This window comes from Peromyscus eremicus, chromosome 3, assembly GCF_949786415.1.
Source record: "Peromyscus eremicus chromosome 3, PerEre_H2_v1, whole genome shotgun sequence".
NCBI classification, from domain to species: Eukaryota; Metazoa; Chordata; class Mammalia; order Rodentia; family Cricetidae; genus Peromyscus; species Peromyscus eremicus.
Window position 1 is genome coordinate 149433645 of NC_081418.1, and position 24232 is coordinate 149457876.

Sequence of the window (24232 nt, forward strand, 5' to 3'; positions counted from 1 at the left end):
GGCCAGCCTGGGCTACCAAGTGAGTTCCAGGAAAAGGCGCAAAGCTACACAGAGAAACCCTGTCTCGAAAAACCAAAAAAAAAAAAAAAAAAAATTGAAAAGCATGTTCCAGAGGGATAATATGCCAAGGCTAATAAATTTGAACTTGCTCATCACACTGAAAATTCTAGGGCTATCATATTAAACGTGGAGAGAGAAGGCCACACCCACTCAAGCACTTATCATTTTGAGTGTGCTAAGCAAGTGCTCTATACCCAAATTTTATAATTATTGGAGCACATGTAACAAGGCAAAATAAAATATGCTATATATGGCAACTAGCAGAAGGTGCCTCTTTATAGAATTAAGAGTTTAGGGCAAGGAGAATTCCCAGTGCCTCAGTCTTCTATAGAGAATGCTCTCTAGGGTTGGTTTATTCTTTTTATTTTCTGTTGGAATGAAGTAAGCTATCAAATGTAGACCTATAACTACACAAATCTTACTCCCCCTAAATGGCAGCTTAGGGACCCACTCTTGCTCCTCACAGACAGCACTTCTTGCTCCTGCCTCAGGGACTATGCACCTGCTGCGTCCTGTCTGATGTGCTCTTCCTTCAGGTCTACAAGTATGCATGTCTTAATTTCTCCAGGTCTCCCGGAGAAGCCGTCTTTCAAAGGGGCTTCTCTGGCTTCCTTACAGAAATGTAGCTCTGTGCCCAGCCCCAGCTGTTACCCACTGTTCCTGCACTGCCATCCTCTTAGGATACTGTAAACCTCTTCATCTGCACCAGGGCCATGTGGGCTGGCTGCTTCTGTGAATGTCTTACATCTTCCTTTGCTAAATTATAAGTACCAGAGAAGAAAAATTACATTTTGCTCTTCTCACTGTGGTATTAGCTGTGTCTACATCAGTGCCTTACACATCATAGGCATACAATGAAAATTTGTTTAATGAATAAATGTTAACAAGTATAAAAAGTGGACCCTCTGGCAGCTCTGACTTCCTCCTATGTAAATTACTTTTGTATTTTTTTTTTAAAATGTGTTCGTAATTTTCACCACCAGAAGGGAATAGTTTTCTTAAAGCCAGTCAAGGTGACTAGCAAATATAATGCCAGCACTTAGGAGCCCGAGGCTGGAGGATCACAGTGATATTGAAGCCAGCCTGAGCTAGGTTCTAGGTTAGCCTGGCCTGAAGTGAAACCTGAACCCTCCCCTCAAAGCAAAACATATTTCTTTAAAGCGCCATAAAACATAACCCTGGTGACTGGAGTCTTCACCCTCACCTTTGATCATTAAGCTATGCTGGGGAGTGAACATGTGACCTTGCACATGCTAGACAAATGCTTTCCAACTAAGCTGTAGCCCAGTCCATTTAAAACCTTCTTTTGGAGACCGGGATCCCACTCCATTCAGGCAGGTGTTCAGCTTTTGTAGCCCAAAAAAGTATAAGCCTATACCATGAGGCTCAGCTAATTATTTTTCCTCCATATCTTTTAAATATGTATTAGGAATAATTTCTTCTTTCCCATAGAGTTGCAGTTCTCAGGCAGCTTTCAGACTTTCATTGACAATTCTCCCATGATGCCCCTGTAAAGGCATTAATTTTTATATAAACAAACAAATAGCAGGAGAAAGTAGCAGAATGAAGCTCTGTCAGCGTCACCTGAAAGCATCTTACCTAAGAAAACATCATGCTAGCTCTTGTCATTTCTCACGGCACGCTTAAAAATATCTGCGCTCAGATAGAACCTTCCTGTTTCCTTGTTGCCTTGTGAACTTCTTGAATTCTGTGCTTGGCAGTGGTTTTGTTTTCCTTGGAAGGCAGCATTGTGCAACATATTGCTAAGCTGAAGGCTGTGATGCAGAAATTTATTATCGAAAATAAGATGGAGAGGAGGAATTATTCTGTAATGATGAAAATGACTCCCTGTCAAAGGGTCAGGATGTTCTAAATGCTTCATGTGACAGACTTGTCTCTCTTGAAGAACATGTAGCTTGTCCACCAGGAATAAATTTAAGTATCTTTATTTTGCTCACCATGGTTCATGAAAACTAAAAAAAGACACAAGGGACTCCTCCATCCCCTCCTCAGGAATTCTTCATTCTATGGAGAGATTTTTGCCTGCCATGTGTAGGCTTAACCTTGATGACCTATGTCATCAAACTTTCGGTAAGATACTTGTCAAAATGTCACTCCTCCAAGGAAAAATCATAGGGGAAACTTTCTAATAGATGGTGACAGAGAAACAGTTTTCTCTTACTGAGTTAAGTAGCTATGCACTCTTAACTAGAACATGTCTGCATCCCCAGAGCTTATGTATTTTCCAGGGCTCATCTCTTTCTCTTATATTTAACATATCATAAAGTCGCACACATTCCTCTTTCAAAGGACTATCTCAAAAGCAGTTAATACTTCCAGATAGTTTTTCCAGAATTGCTTAGGTACCCTGCTGCTTTTCATTGATCTCAAAGGTTGAGTCCACATGGGATAGATTGAAAGAAGAAAAATGTCCAGTTTCTAATTCTGTTCCTTGTTGTCCTTGGCCCATAAATGTTTTTTTTAAAACTAATCCCCTGACTGCTTTGATCATCTGTGAGGTGACACTAAATCTATCAGACTGATCAAAAGACTATCTGACTTTCCTGTTGATAGAATAGCCATAGTCTGTACTTCACTCTGAAACCCATGGGATTTCGTATGCATGCTGTCTTCCTTAATATTTGTTTTAGCAATATTTTCTCACAATCACTAGCCTGGAAAATGGGCTGCAGAACATCTAAGCACTTCCTAAAATGTTTTGCCCTGTGGTTCTGTTTTTTCAGGAGTATTTGCTACTGCTTCTGCATTAAAACCCATCAAAGAAAATACTGTAATAAAACCCCATGAACTCAACACTGAAATAATAAATGGTAATTTGAGCTCAAATTATTTTCATTAAAAATATAATTTAAGGGTTAAGCTTTAAACCCATAAGGGGAAATGTCCAGTTAATTTTCTTTGATGCCCTCCTTATTTAGAGAACTTTCCTGTATCTCATTTATCATATTCATAGTTAATTGCTTTTCATTTATATTTTGCATATGCTATAGAATGCCACATGTAACTTTCAATGGCATTGAAAATAGTAGCAATCGCCTATATATATAAAACAGTCAGAGGTTGGTGAGATGGCTCAGCAGTTAACCAATGTTCTTGTAGAGGACCCGGATATGGCTGCCAGCACACACAGGCAGCTGACAACCATCTGTAACTAATGCTCCAGGGGATCTGACACACTGTGCTAACCTCTGCAGCCTTCTGCATGCACATGGCATGCATAAGCTAATGCAGGCACACACTTAAAATAAAAATAAATAAATCTTTAAACAAACAAATCACATTCTTGGTCAGCTCATACCTTTTAAATATAACAAGTCATATACATATTCATAATAGAATAAAATAGAATTCATTTACAGTAATGTTCTCTCATTAGTTTATCATATGCTGAGAATTTGCTGCCTCTGATAGGTAACATACTTGGCAAATTATACTTTTTTTTTTTTTTTAAGAAAAGGCCAAATTGAGACAGTGAGTTTTTTGCAGTGTTTTTAAAAGCTCCGATTTACAAAGTATTGAGTTGATCTTCTTTTCTGTAATACATGATGACTCAAATCAGTATACATTTGAAATAACATTATTCCTGGGTTTAAAACATCAACATATATAAGATATTAGTGACAGGAGAGAGGAGAAATTTTATAATTTTCTTTCTGGTCTGAGAAAACCATTGCCTTCTTGACCTGATGTCATGAACAGATATTCTCTCTTTAATCCTTGGAATATAGATTATAATTTTAATTTAGAAAATGAGTTTACGTGTGTTTACTGCGATTGCCATGTGTAGCAGACTTTGCCAAGTTGTTCTAACCCTGCTGGCTTGAAATTATTAGTACGGCCGGTGATAATCATATGAGTCAGCCTCCTGTAAAGTAGTCTTTCCCAAACACTTTACTAAATCATTTCAGCACCACCCAGAGCTCACTTCATTATGTCACCAAACTTTCTGTACATAGCTCCTCACCTTCCTGCTATTAGTACAGGGCAATGCCAAGGCCACAAAGAGGCTGACAATTGAAATGTGTCAAGAATTGCTTTGGATAGTTCTAGAGAATAAGTAATTAAATGGCTCTAATTTAAATATTTATAAACCATACTAATTATTCGATTGATTGATTTGTATTTGTAAACCTCATCAACAACTTTAAATTAGAATTAATGAGCATTTACCAGAAAAAGCAATGCCCATAAATCAAAAATTAAAAAATTAAAGCATTAAAGAAATATGAACTGTGTGAACATTTAATTTTGCATAATGATTAGTTGGATAATTTTGCCCAAATCATGTGCTAGCCAAACTATAATTAAATCATTACAATGACTCTGCTGAGTGCAATGGCCGACTATGTCTTGTAAAATGAGTAGCATAAATTACCTTGGTTTATTTTTGGATTATCGTATCATAAGGATTTCTTATTCAATTCTTGTCAAAGATTGTAAAGTAGAATTTTAATTGCACTCTGTTTTGTTCTCATACTATAACTACTGGCTGACTTGTCTTCTGTTAGATGACAGATTTTAACATATCACTGTTACTGCAGTTTCATATTTTGATTTACTTAGTTCAAATAGTATCCCTTTTTAAGACTTATTTTTATTTCTGTTTCATGTGTATGATTATTTTTGTTGCATGTATGTCTGTGTACCACATATTTGCCTTGTGCCCTTGGATGTTCATCAGATCCCCTGGAACTAGAGTTTAGGACACTTGATTGTGAGCTACCACAGGGGTGCTGGAACTGAACCTGGGTTCTTCTTAAAAGCAGCAAGTACTCTCAGCCAATAAGCCATCTCTCCAGCCTTAAAAGGGTATATATTTTTAAGGACAACAGATTTGCATAATTATATATAAGTACAGTTGAAAATTACTAAAAATAAAATCGGCCTTCTGCTTCCTCCTTCTGAGAGCGTATTACACAGCCCTGTTGTGTGACTTATGGTGTTTATTTCCCTGGGTGACCACAGGCTTACTGACATGAAAGTGAAGCTTTGCACAATTTGACATGTGTCTAGAATTTCCCTGGCAAAGAATAGTAGAGCCATACATAGCAGATTCTTCCTACTAGAGATATTCAGATACCTTTGTTACCAGTATAGTTTGAAATGCTAGCTACCAAGACAATTTATTCCTTCATGTCAATTTACTCATGGTGTTTACTTAATATTATTCCTATTAGAACACAGATTTTAGCAGCTTAATTATTCTTTCAAATCAAGAATAAAAATATTGGTGACACAAAATATGCATTTACCACAATTACCTTCTTGTCTTCACAGCTTATGGGTCATTCAGAATGGGACCACAAAAGAGGACCACGAGGATCCCAGGTAAATATCCTCTCCTTCGTTTTTCCAGGTTCTGTTTCGTAATGCTTTGAAGAATGAGATTCTGTGAAATTCAAGAAATAATAATCAGCAGACGGAGGAAGAGGCAAAATAATCATGCCATTTGTTTTTATTTAAGTTAGCTGTAATTAAAGTCTGGATTTCAAGGCCTACAGGCAGATGTCAGTCTTTTCTTCCGGAGACTTTCCTGGTTTCCCAAATTGCTTCGTGTTTATGTGAATGTGAACTTTATATTCATCTCAACTCTGCAGAATGCATTTTCATCAACAGCCCACTCTCTTGATTTCATTCACTTCCTTTGATAATTTTCCATGTATTTTCTTTCTCCCCTCTTCTATCTTCCTGTTTCTGGTTAAATATTCTGAAATATAATCGGGACAAACTCTGAACTAATTAGAAGATTTTGTGTCTAAATTAATTGTCTTTGTCTAAGGAAAAAGAAAGATGAAAGGACCTATTATTTTTGAAAAGAAACAAATTCTAGACCTTTCTATATTACCAGACTGTTTTCATTGTCTCATTTTATGTCTTAGGCAAAGGAAAAAGCTTCCATGACGCATTTAAGCTTTTTAATGACCTAATTAGACAATGTGGATATGTTTTTCTTCCATAATTACATTGCCTGACAGAATAAAGGCTGTGTTTCACACTCAGAATATTCTTTTTCCTCCAAGTATATTTTGTAAAGATGTAGAAAATGTATTTTTCTATTTACCTGAATGTAAACCTGACTAAAAATAAGTATGTGGGTGGAAATTCTTAGCTCTGGATTCATGTATATGAATGTACTGTGTAGTATATGTATGCTCATTGTCAAATGTGGGCTGCTCCTGGTTGTGTTTCAGTTAGCTCTATGTACCTGTGTCACCACTATGTGTGTGGATAACTGTTCATGTAGGTCACTGAGAAAATGAAGTCAAGTCAACGGATGGTTTCAATTCTCCTCTTAGAAGCTGTCATTTTTTTTTTTACTTCAACAAATGTTTATTCAGTATTTTTAAAAAACAAAAACTTTTATTAAATATTTCTATTGAACATGTTTAGGTAAAATATCTTACTGAATACACAGTCTTAAATAGCAGTGATGTAGTGAAAAACTGAGATAATAATGTGAATCTATTTTTATAGAGGCTGTGATCCTTTTTTCTGTACCAGCTGGATGAATAACTAATATAAACAAACTCCTTTGAATCAGAATTATCCAAAAGACTGTGTCTCCTGTTTTTTTTTCTCATCTTCTTTTTCTCTGGCACTTTTTTTTTTTTTTGTGTGGTTTTTCGAGACAGGGTTTCTCTGTGTAGCTTTGCGCCTTTCCTGGAACTCGCTTTGGAGACCAGGCTGGCCTTGAACTCACAGAGATCCGCCTGGCTCTGCCTCCCGAGTGCTGGGATTAAAGGCGTGCGCCACCACCGCCCGGCTCTCTGGCACTTCTCTATCTATTCACATCTATAATATCTTAAGTCACAATTTCCTGCAAAATTCCTGTGGGTAATGAGTTGTTGAGATTGACAGAATAAATTCTTTATGATTGCAAACTAGCAATAAAAAGAAACAGGACTGAGATATGGCTCAGTGATTAAGAGAATGGATCTTGCAGAGGACGTGAATATGCTTCCTAGCAGCCCCACTGGGTGAATCAAAAATGCCTGTAACTCCAACTCCAGGGAATCCAATGTCTCTGGGCCCCAGGGCTATTCATATACATAAACCTGCACAATACACATAATTACAAATTTAAAAAATTTATTAAAATAGTTAATAATAAACAGCATAAATAAGTTCATAATTTCTGATTATCACTGCCCAAATGCTTTCATGTTTAAAATAGCCAAACTTGTTGAAGACATGTACTGCCAAAAGAACATAGTAAAATATATACATATATTTTTAAAATATATTTCTCTCTATGGCTCATTGTACTATAATTTATATTAAAGTTGGGCTTGGTCATGTTAATTATAAAAAATAATCTCCTGAAAGTATGCTGCCATAAATTGTAAGAATAAAAGAAAACTCAGAATCAAACAAAGTATATTCTAGGTGTTTTATATAATTATAAAAGCCTGGAGTTATATACTCAAAAGTATTTTCAGAAATTTCATACAAGTTAGATGACATTAGAAACCCTTCCTAGTTCTGACAGTCAAAGGAATTAGCCTGTGCTCCAGGAAATTGTATCATGCACAGCAAGGGCTTTTGTACCTTTCAGCCAGCAGAGCAACTCTTCTCAATGTAGTATACATTCATCCCACTTTGTGTCTTCTAGTTAAGTGAAAATTGTCAAAGAAAAATGCCCACTAAGAAGTAATAAGAGTTCACGGTGAACCCTTCATTCTTTAGAAATCCCAGAAGGAAAAGTGCAGCGCCAGGTAGCACCCCTGACCTAATTCTAATTTCTCACTACATTGCTACCGTAAAAGACCAGAAGCATTCAGTAGAGCATTAGTCCCTTCTTCTCTTTCTGCCTTTTAAAAAAAGATATAATATTCTCAAACAGTTCAATCTTTCAAAGGGAATTCCAAGCAGGCTTCATCTGAATGCCTGTTCTTTAATAGTTCACTAACCCTCCAAGCTCTTGGTGAAATCTCGTCTCAGTTTGGTTTAATTTGGAATGGTTTGCAAGCACTTACTCTAAGTAAGTACATGGTGGTCATAGCTTGAAATAGAGAAATTGTGGGGGTGTAAGGAGATGGCTCAGTGGTTAAGAGCATGTACTGTTCTTGTAGAGGATCCATTCTTAGTATCCATGTCAGGTGGCTCACAGCTGCCTGTAGTTTCAGCTACAGTTAATCTGAAACCCCTGGTGTGGTAGGACCTGATACACATGTGCATACACCACCCCCACAGACCCATAATCATATATATGACTAAAAATAATAAAATATGTATTGAGAAATAAATAGAACATTTTTTGTAATTGCCATATAAGGCCTTTGGTAGAAAGACCAGTAAATAAACAAAATGTAATGGGATTTTGGTAGTTCTTTCTGTCTAGGAGAATTAGTATTACTTAACAGAGATGGGACCAGCAGAGCTGGCCAAGCTTTAGATGTTAGGCAAGTCTCCTGAAGTGCATAGAGGGAACAATGAATGAAAAAGTATTTGAGCAACTGTCTGAACTGGGACATGTCTGGGTGTATATGAGTTTTCTTTGTAGCATCTCTTTAAAGCCTATAGGGTAAGTATGTTACAGGAAGACCTGATGTGAATGCCACACAGTATTGATGGGATGGGTGTTGTCTCAGGAATTACTCTAAAGGGTTGAGACAGAGAATGCCATATGATGTTGATGAGATTGTCAGGGAGATGTAAGGAAAGTCAAGAGTTTGAGTATTGGGAGATTCTGTGCCACAAACAGAAACCTTCAAAGGGAAAATGGCAACTTTAGTGTGAGCACCATTAAGTGAGGAGCCAGGATGGTAATTCCAGAAGGAAGCCTCATGCAAATACTTAAGGGACCATTCTAGCTGCACCGTGGCCAGAAGAGAGCGAATGTCAAACTGGAAATGCCAGTTGCCATGTGATAATTTAACTGCAGCAGCAGATAGACTCCCAGAAGAATATTTGACGAGAAAAACAGAAGAAAATCCACTTCTTGGGAATTACTCACTGGTAGGGCTGAGAGGAAGCCAGAGAGGGAGGTGCTCTGTGCACATGGTCTCAGAAATCAGCAGTGGGAGAAACTGAGTCAGAGCTGAGCAGCACTGTCAGAGAAAGGAAGGCTAAGACCACAGACCCAAGAGAATGAGAATCATGGGAAATACCTTTGGGTGGATTGATTAGGGTGCAAGTGAGTGTGAGCAAAGCGATTTTGATTTAAAAAAAAAAGTTATGGTAGAAATGAGAATCCAGGAATTGAACCAAGTTTAGGGTAAAATGGAAAAGCTCCGTTCAAAGGAAAGGAAGAATTGCAGTGAGGGGGGGGGCAGCAACAGGAGGGAGTGAAATGCTGAGTATCCATAGTTATCAGCAGACACAAAATGCCGAGGAAAGCAGGCAGAAGCGGCTCCAAGGCCTGCTGCCCAATGACGGGGAAACTGCTGTCGGGGACGGAATGAAGCTCTGTTCACAGGGCTCCCTCTGGCTCCTGTGTGTAAGGTTTCCTTTCACACAGCCCTCCTCTTCCTCTAGCTCCATCCCAGTCATTCACCCCATACCAGCAAAACTGATGGTATTCTCAGATAAACAACACACTGGAGACCCGCCCCCCAAAGCACATGTACATATGGAAAGGCTTTGGAAAAGTAGGAAGATATCTGTCCCACAGAGAAGAAATGGGGACCAATCATTCAAAATGTAAGTAGGCTGTTACCTATGGTGATTTATTGTGTACCCCAATAAAGCTTGCCAGAGGATCAGAGAACAGAGCCAGCCATTAGTTTAGACATAGAGGTCAGGCAGTGGTAGCACAGACCCTTAATCCTATCACTTGGGAGGCAGAGATCCATCTGGATCTCTGTGTGTTCAAGGCCACATTGAGCCTTGAACAGTGCCGGGCAGTGGTGGCACACACCTTTAATCCCAGTACTGGGAAGCACACATGCCTTTAGTCCCAGGAAGTGAAGGCAGGGCTGAGAAAGGTATATAAGGTGTGAGGAACTAAGGCAGTTCAACTGAGATCCTTTTGGGTGAGGACTCAGAGGCTTTTAGTCTGAGGAAACAGGATCAGCTGAGGAGTTGGTGAGGTGAGTTTGGCTGTGGCTTGCTTGGCTGCTCTGATCTTTCAGGTTTCACCCCAGTATCTGCCTCCAGGTTTTTTGTTAAAAGACCATCTAAGACTCAACAACAACTGCCAACCTAAGGTCTTACCTTTTCTTGAGAGGCAGGGTGTGTGTGTGTGTGTGTGTGTGTGTGTGTGTGTGTGATGCAAGATCTTGAATGGTGGAAATAATGTTGTAGATAACTATAGGAGGGCTGACTTGGGGTGTGAACATCAAGAAATCTTAGCAGGAGCAGAGGTGACCACTCATACCTGTCACCCCAGCATTTAGAAGAGTGAGACAAAAGGGTCACATAGAGTTTGAGGGCATCCTAGACTATAGACAAGACCTTATCTCAATAATTAATTGATTAATTAATTGGTAGATAGCCTAGTAGAAACTGTAGAGCTATTTTATTAGCAGTGCTTACTGTTCTAAATGACAAATTATAATGTGTTTTATTTTAAGAAAAACATGGCAGGGCGAAGAGATGGCTCAGTGATTACCAACACACACTACTCTTGCAGAGGACCCAGTTTGGGTTCCCATTACACATAATGGTGACTTACCCGCTCTGGAACTCATCAGGAGACCTGATGCCCTCTTCTGGCCTCCATTGGTACTAGGCACACAAATTGTTCATGCATGCGTGGAGACAAATGCTATCTAATGCCCTCCTCTGGCCTCCATGGGTATGATTCACACAAATGGTGCTTATGTACATGGAAACAAACACTCAGGCATATTAAAAAAAAAAGTTAACAAATCCATTTTTAGGAAAGATAAGAAAACATGAATGTGCAGGATAGCAAGATGGCTTAGCTGGTAGAGCACTTGCTTCTAAACCGGATAGTAACTTGAGTTCAATACCAGGAGCCTGCATATTAGAGGGAACAAGTCCTACATGGGGCCTTCTGGCCCATAAATGTGCACAAATATACACACAATAAATACATGTATTTTTAAAGGGAAAATATGGACTTATTTCAGGTATTTTTTTTAACTTTTGAGGAATCAACATTGAACAAAATGATTTTCGTCTTCATATACTTCACAGAAAGCAAGTTTTCTGAACATTTAGTTTTATCTAAAGTCAACCTTAATCTTTACCAGGCTAGATCTGACTTTTTGAGGATTCTTTTAGCTGCTTAAAAAAATAGGAATTTTCTCCGATTTACCTTCATCTTTCAAGGTTATATCATATATGCATTATTTAAATATTTAAGTATGTGAAACTTTTATTTAAAACCTACCTATCTTGCTTTGAATAAATTTCATCACCTACTTGCATATCTTTATTTAGATTCAGCAAGAACTTTATTCAAATTTGTTTGTGTTGTAGTCAATAATTCTCTGACTTAATCCATCAGCTTACAGGTTTGCAGTTAATCTTTCTTGTTTCTACTTTCTGCTTTTTAAAGCATCTGCTCTCAATTGTTAGACCATCCAAATATAGGAAAAATGCTGAATGATAAATAAACTCCCAGGATCACGCAGAGATCCTTCATGTGGCATCGTTCCCAGTAATACCACATGAAGTCAGGGCATGACATTCTCAGAAGGCAATTATGTTCTTTTTCTCTTAAATTCTTGATGAAAATCTTTCCAGTGGGAAGTAAAGAGAAGCAACAGAAAATCTCTATCCTACTAAAGGGACCTAAGTGGAAGGGGGAATTCCAAGGACCCCAAATTTACTCATCACTCAGTGGATGGCCCAGTGAGAAAGATAAGTTTAGCTTGTGAAGCTATGAACTTCCCATCATTTTGACAAACAGGAAACTGAAAGACTTTTATTTGTCAATAAGAACTTACAGATTCTTCTCTTCCTTTGGTGTATTATTGATTTCCTACTGACAGCCAGGCTTTGTCAGCAAGAATTAAGGCTGTTCCCTCGGAACAATTATTGGTGTGATTGAAGTCTTGCTGTAGATGATGAGATTCTGGTTTCACTGTTCATAAATAATTGAATTTGTAAATGCGCAAAGCAAGAAGGTAGCTGAACAGATTGGTGGAAAATGTTATTTAATGTATTAGGTTCCTAGTATGCTTCAAAGCAGCCTCTGAACTATGTTAGTTATAGGTACTTAATTGTCTGTGGCAACCTGGAGATGCCAGTTTGTGAAAATGCTAGAGTAGGAAGCAATTCCCAAGCCCAGTTAGCCTTTGCAGCTCTAAGTGTCCAGGCTGAATTTGGTGGGAAGCCATTGTGCTTCACTTTTCTGTTAGTCTGGATATGTCAGAGAATGGTTCGCTAACTTAATCCTTTGCCCATAAATGTCTAATTCAGTGGTAGGTCATTTATTTTCTGGGTTAAATAATTTATAAGAAAATGTGAAGAACAATATAAATATCTTCCAGATTGCTCTGGAAAAATGTCATGTAAATATATTAAAATTATTTCCTCTTAATACAATTTATGATGATGCCTCACCACACTTCCCAGGAATTTATGAGGGATTAGTGTGAGCAGAGCAGGCGCCATTATCCCATCTTCCAAGTGCACCACCACCCCCCCCACCCCACCCCCCGTCACTACTTGCTAGCATTTCATGTCCTGGATCGAGTTTGCTGCTAGGATCACTTTGCACAAACTTAGTGTCTTTCACTTGCATTCTTTTTCTTTCCTACTTTTCTACAAGTCTAGAAATTATTCCAATAATTGTTCCTTTTGGGATACTCATCTAATCAAGATTGATTTAGTGTTTGTGTGTGTCATGTGTATGTGCTTGTGAAAGCCAGAAGAGGGTGTCAGGTCCCATGCATCTGGAGTTGTGGGTGGTTATATGCTTTCCAATGTGGATGCTGAGATCTTAACTAGAGTTCTTTGGAAAAGCATCAAGTGGTATTAATCACAGAGCTGTCTCTCCATATCTACTGTTGTGTTTCCTGTATTTGTGTCTGGTACGTTATAAAATTTGTTTAAGATTGCTTCTGTGGAATGAGACCATGCAACAAATATGTGCCTGGGCTCCATGCATTTTAAGTGTGACTTTTGTTATTTCATGCAGTAGTGACCATAAGGGTCACATACACACACACACATACACACACACACACACACACACACACACACACACACACATATATATATGTATATATATATATATATATATATATATATATATATATATACATGTATAACTTCTGTTGTCAGATAGTTACTGTTTGGACACTCTTTTTTGAAACATTCTTCATTTTGTGAAGTTTTTTTTTTTTAATTTCATTTAATAACAGTGTCTCGAGCACCCTTGCTGTTATCAAAGTGCAAGTATTTCTTGCCTTTGTCCTCTGAGATGAGAAAATAAATGAACCAATACAAACATCTTGCATATAAGTGCCTATGACATAAATACACAAATTTTGGAAACTAATTTTATGGGTCTAAAGTTGTTGCTTCTTATTCACATGAAAAGCAACAGAAAAGCTGTGTTAACTTTAGAGCCATTTGTCTTATCTGTGCATTGCAGTGTCTGGCAGCCGGAGACAAAGGCAGCCCCCTTTCCCAATGGTAAAAGTGAAGACCATCTCCAAATGTGGCCAAGTGCTGTTGGGAAAGCAAAATTGCTTTTGATTGAGATTATGGCATAGTCTCTGCTGATGGTAGAAGGGAGTTGGTAACTGTGCACCAATTAGCTTTGGCACTTCATACAGGAATATGGGAGTTTCCTCACTTAGTGTTCATCACTACACAATCTCAGGTTCAGTCTCTGCATTGCACTTCACTTTTAAAGATCATATCCCTGTGAAGTAGTTTTCTCACAGAGGGATAATGTCCTCAGAAACTATGGGGAAAGGGTTTACTGGCCCAGGAGAGAAGGTGCTTCTGCCATGCAGTGGCTACATGGAGCATGTGCTTCTGTGACCTGGTGAGTGACCTTGAGTCTGTTGCTCTTTGTTGAAAGCCTTGGACCTTTGCAGAGAGCATCAATAAACAGGAGTCAAATGAGTCCACAGAAATAGAAGGGAAATTGCCATTGGCATTTGTGCTTTCATTCGCACCATGTTCATAGATTAGTGGACGTGTTTAGTGCTTATTGAGTGACCTTCTTATCTTGAGGACTGGGGGCATTGTTCCCATGACATGTGCAATGCCTTATAAAAGTTCTTGCTAAATCACAGCCTTGTAGGACCTTATAAAACTTCCAAAAAACAATGGGAATGGCAGGCATTGTTGGTAGGTATTTACCTGCAGGGACTCTGAATAGGGTAAGCAGCCATTACATTTACCAAGTGCTCAAAACAACAATACTTCTTTCAGTCCTAGTACTTCCTGACCATTCTTGTAGTTGAAGCTGCAGCAAAAAGAAAGTTAAGGAAAGTGGTATTTGGTTTCTAGAGTCTTCTAAAATAAATATACAAGTTCTGCTAACGAATTTTGCAGGTCTACAGTTTTCCCTTTTACTTGCTATAAAGGCAAGAGAAAAATATGATAACTTCAGAGTGGGTCCACTTGTTCTTTGTATTGATGAATCTGACAAAGTCCAATACTTTTTAAATACTGTGTGATTTTACATTCTTGGTGGCATAGAGTAAGATATTTTTTACTATTTGAGAAAATGTACTCTGAAGTGGAAATGTGAAGTTTTTCTTCTACTTTCAAATAAAACTGTAGAGGGGAAGATAGTTCAGATATGAACAGAGTCTCATATAAGACAAAAATCTCAGGCAAGGGTGTTACAGCTAGAATGATTCATTGGCCACCAAGTGGTCATGATGGGAGAGTCATGTGGTGGGTAAAAGCAGGTTGACTAAGGAGGGTGGCAGGAAAGTGGAGGAATGGTTGGTCTTTACAATGACTGTGGGCATGTGCCATCCTAACAAAAGACTGAGATTTAGGAAGTTGGCATTTCCTTGGTATACTTTTTTTTTTTAATCCCCGAGGGGAAATGTTTTCAGTTAGTCTTATTAATGCATAGCCAGTTTTATGTACAATTGGATAGTTCTAATGTTATTCTGATTATATTTATAGTACAGAGTTTTCTTTGCCTCCACTGTAAGGGGAAGACTGCAAAGTTGTTTAATACTGACATTTCATACGACCATCAAAGTCTCCCCCCTTTTCCCTTCCCTTTTAAAAGTATTATGTTAGATGGGTTAGTGAGATGGCCAGCAGGTGAAAGTACCTGCTGCCAACGCTTGAAGATCTGAGTTCACTGCCCAGAACCCATGGAAATTGTATCTGTGACTACAGATTGCTTGGTGGTTCTCATCTCAGCATTTAAAACCTGGCTCATTTTGTAAAGAAGCAGACAATACAAGGAACAGGTGTCATATTAACTGTTGAAACCAGAAGAGTAGATATTAATGTTATAGTTATTTTATAAGTCATATGAATGGAGCTTCCTGTCAGTATGAATTTTAAGGTCCTGGTATTTGAGGCTTTGAAGTCTGTGTGTGTGTGTGTGTGTGTGTGTGTGTGTGTGTGTGTGTGTGTTCATGTATGTATGTATTAATATGTGTGGTATATATGTGTGAATATGTATATTTGTTTGTGTGTGAATGTGTTGATACATTATGCAGTCTACAATTTCTGGAAAATTCAAGAATGTTGCAAGTTAAAGTTTGCTCTTATTGGAAATTCACAGGCTACCCAATGAGAACAAAACTCGAATCACAATTGTTTGCTGAGAGGTCCTGTGGCTTTACAGCTAAGTTCTTCTGGTTTACAGTTCTCACTTGACCTCTGCAACTATTTCCAACCTAGAGTTGTGTGGCAGAGTTCTTTTCTTTTCCACTCATGAAAATACAGAGCTTGGAGAGAGTCGTTGAGGCAGCCTCAGTGGCACACACCTTGAGAGTGATTTAATGAGAAGACTGTTTAAGGAAGATGGATTCACAGCTCTAGAAGAGGCAAGTGGATGTGCAGACAGTGAAAGCACCATTTCTCTAGTTGACTATCAAAGATGATGGAGCCAGGCACAGTGGTACCTGCCTATAATCCCAGCATGTCGGAGGTAGGGGTAGGGAAACCATTGCAACTTCAAAGCCAGGTAGTTATAATTTATGAGCTTAGAGTTGACTTGAATAAATTGTGCTGAAATATCAGTTACTTAGTAAGATAGCAACCTTCTAGTGTTCAGTGAAATGTTTTTTAAAGCTCGAGTACTGAGACAGAGAAGTCATGTTTCTAAAACTATCTGTATGCTTCTGGACTTCCCTATTTCTAAAGGGTTCTGGATACATTGAGATTTTCTCAATTTAATATCTGAGATAACATGTAGGGTAGTGTCTGATTATTTCATAAATTGACATCTTATTAGGAGTAGGAATTTCTCACGTTGATATGGAAGCATTATATGTAAGACTTGTCACATAATGTCTGCCTGTAATCTCAGATTACAGCTGCTGAGGTAGAGATGTACATTCAAGGCCAGTCCAGTCTACATAGTCAGATGCTGTCTAAAAATGATTTTAAAAATAAGATTTTTAAAAGATAATAGGGTCTGGTCAGATGGCTTAATGGGTAAAGATGCCTCCAACTGAACCTGATGGTCAGGGACCCATATGATTGAAGGAAGAAAAGAATCCACTCCTTCAAATTGTCCTTTGACTTCTACAAGTGGGTCATGGCAGAAGATATCATAAATGAACATGTATGTATATACACACACACATGCACACACACAGACATGTTTAAAAAATTAAAAGATAATATTTAAACCATATTTTTAGTTATAGCGCTGATTCTCAATCCCAGAGCATGAGTCCTCCCTCCCTTCCCTGCTTGGCCCCTTGCTTCCCTTCGCCCCTTTCCCACCTTGTCTCTTATCCCATGGAATTTTTATGTGCAGAGGTAATCCTGCCTCCCGCCACTCAGGGAGTGGGAATTTACATTAGGACTTTAATAGAAACCTACAACACATGATGGGACCAGGCTTTCCACTATTTTTTGCTGTATCTTTGGCTTAAAATCAATGGAACAAACTGAACTTGGCATTGCTATTTATGCCCCAAAAGAAGAAAAATATATAATTTTGCCATTTCTGATGCTGGATCTTGGCACTGTGGCTTTTGTTTATGGAAAAAGACAGGATAGGGAAAAGCATTATTTTAACTCTGAGAGTAAATAGTCATATCCAAATGAGATTTCCTTAAAAAGCATTTGTGCTTTTTTTTGCTGATTATTACCATAAACATTGCCATTAATCCAGCTTGAAACAAAAGTTAAGTTATTATGTTACTTAAATAGCAGAGGGTGTTTCAATGTATGGCTGTAATCATGGTGTCATTGTGACCCACCATTTGCATATACCTTGTTTATGATGGGGGATAGATAATCCCTTCATTTTATGATGGAGATTTGCAATATCTTGATAAATTTCCTTTTGGCATCAAAGAGAATATATATATATATATATATATATATATATATATATATATATATATATATATATATTTGGTTTTTCGAGACAGGGTTTCTCTGTGTAGCTTTGTGCCTGTCCAGGATCTCGCTCTGTAGACCAGGCTGGCCTCAAACTCACAAAGATCTGCCTGCCTCTGCCTCCTGAGTGCTGGGATTAAAGGCGTGTGCCACCACCACCTGGTGAGAATATTTTTTTACATATAAAATGAGTACTACTTTAATAAAAATGAGTGCTGTCATGGTTAAGCTCCTTCTCTGGCACTGTGGACATTACTGTCTTTTTTAAGCCATTTTTTTAATCTGAAGTGACTTACTATCAACTATTAATAAAGAGAAATAAATATATCAGTAGATCCTGAGATATCAAAATATTGAAAGCACATTCTCTTTTTATATATTGGTGCTGATGAGAATTATTTGCATAAAATAGATTCTTTAGGCTTTAATGAAGTTGTTTTCTAAGGGGAATTTTGTTATTGTTTTAATAAATGATAAGCAGTCCAAAGTGTAAAGATCTAAATGTGTAATAGTGTATACCACAGAGCACTTCAGAGGAAGGTCCTTTAACTCTGCCCTTTTCTTGATGGAAACGTTTCAATATATGAAAACATGAGAGGCTGACTCTCAGCTGTATTCTGCATGGAGCAAATTAGCCACTTCCTTGGGAGGTACTTTTCAGTGGTCATTCTCATGACTGGTAGGTCCACCTGGTATCACCTATAGACCTGACTAGACTGACAAGGCCTGAGATGAAGCTAGGACAAATTCATTTTCAGAAGTTTCACTGGTGAAAAAAAAGAGTGTCTATGTTATATCACTTAAAGGTAAGGAACATGTGAATGGATCTTGTATCTATATCTTGTAGCAAATTCTGTGGTTATAGCTGGTTCATCTACACACCAAAGGGAAGGATAGACTGGCATTTTAGATTTGTATCACTCACTTCTTCATAGTCAAATGAAGGCTAATGGTATTCTATAAAGGGATGAGGTCAAAGAAAGAAAAGTACAAACGACAGAGTTCAGGGGCAGGGAAATGACAGTGGAAATTGATGCAGGTTTATCTTAACCTGTGGTATCAAAGCAACAACTTTTCATAAGTCAGCAGATTCATCTATATCATAATCCACATAAAAGGTACAACCTAGAGTTATGCAAAGTACAGTATATGCCGTGACACACCCAGTTCTTTTAACCTTTACATCATCGTCTACACTTAGAATCTAAACATATTTATCTCATTTTAGTTAGCCTTGGAAAAGGACACATTGCTGTTATTTTTTGGCTCCTAGTTTTGCTTTCAAACAACCAAGTATCCAAAATAGGTCAAATTTCATGACTCTGGAGAGCATGAGGCTCTTTCACTACTTCGTAGCTTCATTAGCATGTTTTCTGTGCCTGTGATAAGTGCTGTTTTAGTCCTTGCCTTCTTCAGTCCATAATGAGTCTCAGACATCTGAGCCACACTCTCCTATATGATATCCACATTTTCATCTCCTATGTATTTGGAATTTAAAATGATATGTGGAATTTTCCAAGAGATGCTGAGGTTCTCATATCTCTAAAACATCTTGTTTGTATTTCTTGTAGTGATTATCATTTGGGATTCCTTCAAGAAATGTTGAATGGGTGGAGAGATGAATGGTGGGTGGGTGAATGGATTGATGGATGGATGGGTGGATGGATGGATGGGTGGATGAGTGGATGAGTGGATGAATGGATGGATGGATGGATGGATGGATGGATGTATAGATGGATGGATGAGGCATACCATGGGCATCTGAACACACAGAACTTTCCTTTAGCCTGTTTTACAAGTTGACTACAGTGAAGTGTTGTTGTAACTGAAGGATAGCTAGACTTTCTATTAGTATTTCTGAAAGTCTGTTTTATAAAAATATGAGAGTGACTCTAATAAAATCTGAATGTTAAAACATATTTTATTGTGCATCACACGTGGTTATCATATGTTCCAAATTATAGTGTGAATTATATATGGTGGTAAAACATATGAAGAACATGTCTGTCCTATAGTGATTTTCAATCAAAGAAGGGTAGTTGAAAAACTGAAGCAAAAAGCCAGAAGTATAAAAAATAAACCAAAACAGGTTTGGCATGCTTAACTTATTATTGGTCACAAAAGACCTGATATCAAAAGACCTTCTCAAAGATTTGGAATGATCTTTGAGGGATTACAGTGATATCTTGGAAGGTTAAATAGAATGTTTTATTGGATTAGACCTCTTGAACAAACTCTCAAATTTGTATCCCAAACTAGAAGATTATAGTGCTGTGAAAATTCATAATCATCATCCAGTAACAATAGACTCTTTGAGATTTTCCTTCTGCATTGATTGCATATTTAGAGCTTTTGAGGTTTTATGCTTTTTTAAGTTTTTTGGAAGAACATAAAACTGTGGTCCTAGGGTTAGAGAGATGCCTCAGAGGGTAAGGGCACTAGCTGCTCTTACAGAGGACCCGAGCTTCAATTCCCAGCACCCACATCTGGTGACTCAAAACTGTCTATAACTCCAGCACCAGAGGGGTCCTACACTCTTTCCTGAGTTCTGTGGGCATTATACCCATGTGCACAGGTGCACACACGTGCATGCACATGCATACACACACACACACACACAATTTAAAAACAAACATTTTTAAAAGTATGATCTCAATAGTAAGAGGGAGGTTCATACTTGTCAAAAGGATTACTCTAAATAGACGTTTGCTTTATACCTAAAATGTATAAATGATTCAGGTGATTTGGGCATTTGGTAAAGATTAGTTATTAATGGAGTCAGTCTAACTTGGTAGATTAAGATGCATTTCTTCCTCCATTCACTAGAAGTCACCTTTGTCCACCTTTCAAACTCCTGTCTTCCTGATTGTGCAGGAAGGACTCTTAACCACTAAACTCTATGTAACATCCATTCTTAAGTACTAGATTTTTTTCATACCACCTTTCATTGATTGATTGATTGATTATCTTTATTTACATGTTTGTGAGTCCCATAGAACCCATAAAAGGGTAAATAATACCCTACAGCTGATGTTAAAGGAAGTTTTAAGCATCCACTATGGGTGCCAGGAACTAAACTTGGGTCCTCTGCAAGAACTTCAAGTACTTGTAACCACTGAACCGTCTCTGCATCCCCATCTTATCAATGTGTGGGAAACAAACATTTTAGAATTGTTTTTCTTTAAAAAATATGGTAATTTCACCCAGCAGCAATGTACCATTGCAGTTTCTGTCAAGCCTGCATTCCCTAAAGATATTTTTTTATGTACAGAAAATGAGCCAGTATCAACACTTCAATGCACTGTGTATGCGAAGGGCTGTTAAGGAGAATGGAGCCAAAATTACCTCTGAATTAGTGTGGCCTCTTTGAATGTAACTAGTAGCCCTCAATCTGTGTCAAAACTCCTATCTACTTCATCTTAAAGCCACTTCTATGAAAGCCAAGGATTATAATTATATAATATATACTTATATATAAAAATATGATTATGTAATTTGCCTGGGATTTCATTAAACTCAACACTTTTAAAGTTTTACCCTGCAGGATTCTACATAAACTGGGATGCTAGGTGGGTGTGATACAGAAGATAATGATCTTAGAAACAGTGAAAGTGCTAGTTCCACTAGAAGACGTGAAAGTGAAAATGAGAGACAGCCTTTACAAGACATGGTCTTCTCATTCATTCAATTACATCCACACTGCACACTTGTTCTTGATATTCAGTGCATTGGGAGGTCTTAAGTAAATAATATGTGAAAAAAAAAACTATCTTCTGACTTTCTTTTTGAGGTAGAGTCTCCTTCTATAGCCCAGTCTAACCTTAAACTTACTGTATAACCTGGGCTAGCCCTGACATCTCTGGGATTTTTCTGAGTGCTAGTGTGAACTCCCACATCTGGCTCAATCCTCTGGTGAGTGATAATTTCATTATCATCCCGTTCTACCACCTTGATTCTACCCCACCATGCTATTCGTGTTTACTGTATCATGAGCGTTTTTCATGACACAGCATGCCCGGTCCTTCTCTCTTGTCTAATCCACTAGAGCAAGTATCTCTGTTGTCCTGGAAACATGAGAATCAACTTTCAAGGTCATCTGTTTAAAATGATATCTCTATTGGATAGAGGGATGGCTCAGAAGCTAAGGGAGCTTGTTATTCCCACAGAAGATCTGGGTTCAATCCCCAGCACCCAAGTCAGGTGGCTGACAATTGCTTGTAACTCTAGGGAATCAAATGTTCTTTCTTGCTTCCATGGGTACCCACACTTGGGGTGACAGACACAAAAAGAGGCACACATACATACATAGAAATGAAAATAAATCTAAACTATAACACAAATACATCAGCCTGTAGGATTTTCTGTCCATCTTTGCTCAAATTGGAAAAAATGTTAGTAATATCTCTCAACAAGAGAATTCCCTCTCTGTCATGCTCCCTTCCGCTGAATTTTCATCAGATGTCCTCCCTTGTGCAAACTTCTGTGATATACAAGAGGGGATATCCTGACCTGCAGATTGGAAAATCTTCATCCTAAGTTGGTATAAATGTCACTTAGCACTTTATTTATTGAGTCAGCTCTGATGACTTGAGCAAGATAAATTGTCTACAGAGGAATGCCTGCTTCTTAAGTGACTTGTGAAGATGAATACGTCACCATCCATAAAGCACTTCTTGAGGATTTTCAGTGGGAACATTAATTTGTGGTGTCCTACATTTTGCAAAACAAATTAAGAAAAAAATTACCCTTACTAAAACTGAGTTTTTTAATTGGTATTTTTAACTGGAGATCAAGAAGGACATTAACTTAAGTAAATTTTGGAATATTTAATAGTTATTTCGCTATTTCATTAGAACTAATATATTAAGTTTTAATGTAGAATTAATTTCGGGTGAGCTTTAAAATTTCTAATTAAAAGTAGGAGGGAGACAGCAAAGTCCTTACTAAACATTTATGTAAGATGAATTTTATTTTAAATGCATAGAGGTGAGTTTATAAATACCTGGTTCTTCTACAGTTTGCATATTGACTGGTTGCCTCGCTAGCCTCAAAAGCCATTCTCTGCCACTGATTATGGTATGACTTCGTAGAGAGGAGAGCTTTAGAATCTAGTCTGTTATGTATTATTATATAATTTAAAATTTAATATATTAGTTCTAAATAAATAGCTAAATAATTAATTTTTCTTGATCTCTAGTTTAAAAAATTAAAAATTTAATTTTATTATATAATTTAGCATATAATATGTGTTCATCTTTCAGCTTCTTTGCAGTCATCTACAGACTTCCACCCATGTGAATAAAGCCTTTTTTTTACTTCTTTCTGAGTTAGATCACAAGGTCTTATTACAGGTATTATGGAATTTTCTATTATCTGTATATGTCTACCTATCTTTTATCTATTTATCATCTGTCTATCTATCTATCTATCTATCTATCTATCTATCTATCTATCTATCTATCATCTATCAGCTATCTATCCATACTCCATCTATATATCCATTATCTGCGTGTGGTGCTTTCAATAGAACCTGGGCTCCTGGAGTGGGAGACACACAGTTGTCCAGCATTAAGCCATATCCCAGTGCCCCCAGCCTCTTATTTTTCTAAAGCCCCAAATGCTGCTTTGACTTGGTAGTCTCTAAATGGGAGATAAACCTGGGCGTTTCCCTTGCACCCCTTAAAAGTTTGAAATGAAAGGTATTGTTTTATTCCAATGAACAACTGAACGTACCTGCAAAAACAAAAGAGACAGAAATAAAAATGAGGAGCTCATGTAATGGTGCCTGTCTGTCATCTCTGTACTTGGGAGGTAGAGGAATGGGATGAGAGCTGTAGTTCAAAGCCATCCTTAGCTCCCTAGCAAGTGCAAAGCCAGGCTACGTGTGACCCTGTTTCAGAAATGAATGATTGAATGAACGAATGAAGGGAAGGGAAGGGGGCAGGAAGGAAGAAAGAAGAGAGAAGAGAGCTGAACATCGTTTCCATATTTTCACAAATCAAAGGATTTACACCTAGTATTGCCACATATTAAAGTCTTATTATTTTCATAATAATAGTAAATGAATATTACTGAAAATGATTGAATTTTAGTATCATCCATGTTTACATTTTTAAAATGTGATTTTGTAGTGAAATATTGTCTCACCTTTCTGAAGCAAAAATTTTGGAACACTATTTGTCTTAAATGTTAAATCAGTTGTGAGCTTCATGTTGTAATGTTTACATTAAACTACCAACTTAATTTAGCAGGAAATCTGTAGCAAAATCAACCAGAGTGAAGATATGACCATCCTGAAATGCAGGACTGTATGCAAACTAATTAAAAAAAGAGGGATGGATACTTTGGCAGGAGCCCTGGGCTGTATGGAAAACTGGAAATCAGGGTTGCCTTGGTCAAACACGATGTGAAAAGACAAAAGTCTTTTACTACCAATAAACATAAAAATGGGGCTGACTCTTTAAGCATGTGGCATCATTTACCCCTGAAAATGAGATTAGACAATCTTCACTAGAGCATGGAAACTCACAGAAGTGCAATTTGCCAAGTGGAACAAAACATTGTTAATTACCTAATGATGTCCCTTTAGTGACAATATTGTACACTCTTTCTTAGGCACCTGCTGTTAAAGGCTCACTTTGGGTTTTCTATTTTTCAAATGAAATGTATCCAGTTAGAATACAATATAAAATGATCTAGAAAGTGTGACATTACATCATGAAAA

The 24232-nt window shown here is 37.6% G+C and overlaps 1 protein-coding gene across 1 annotated transcript in view; it reads left to right on the forward strand.

Moving 5' to 3' along the window:
• The window catches only part of Pde3a (phosphodiesterase 3A), a 280496-nt gene that overhangs the window by 153270 nt on the left and 102994 nt on the right, over positions 1 to 24232 (forward strand). Inside the window, exon 2 of the mRNA XM_059258742.1 lies at positions 5359 to 5409. Coding sequence (XP_059114725.1) covers positions 5359 to 5409 — 51 coding nt within the window. The remainder of the gene's footprint in view (positions 1 to 5358; positions 5410 to 24232) is intronic.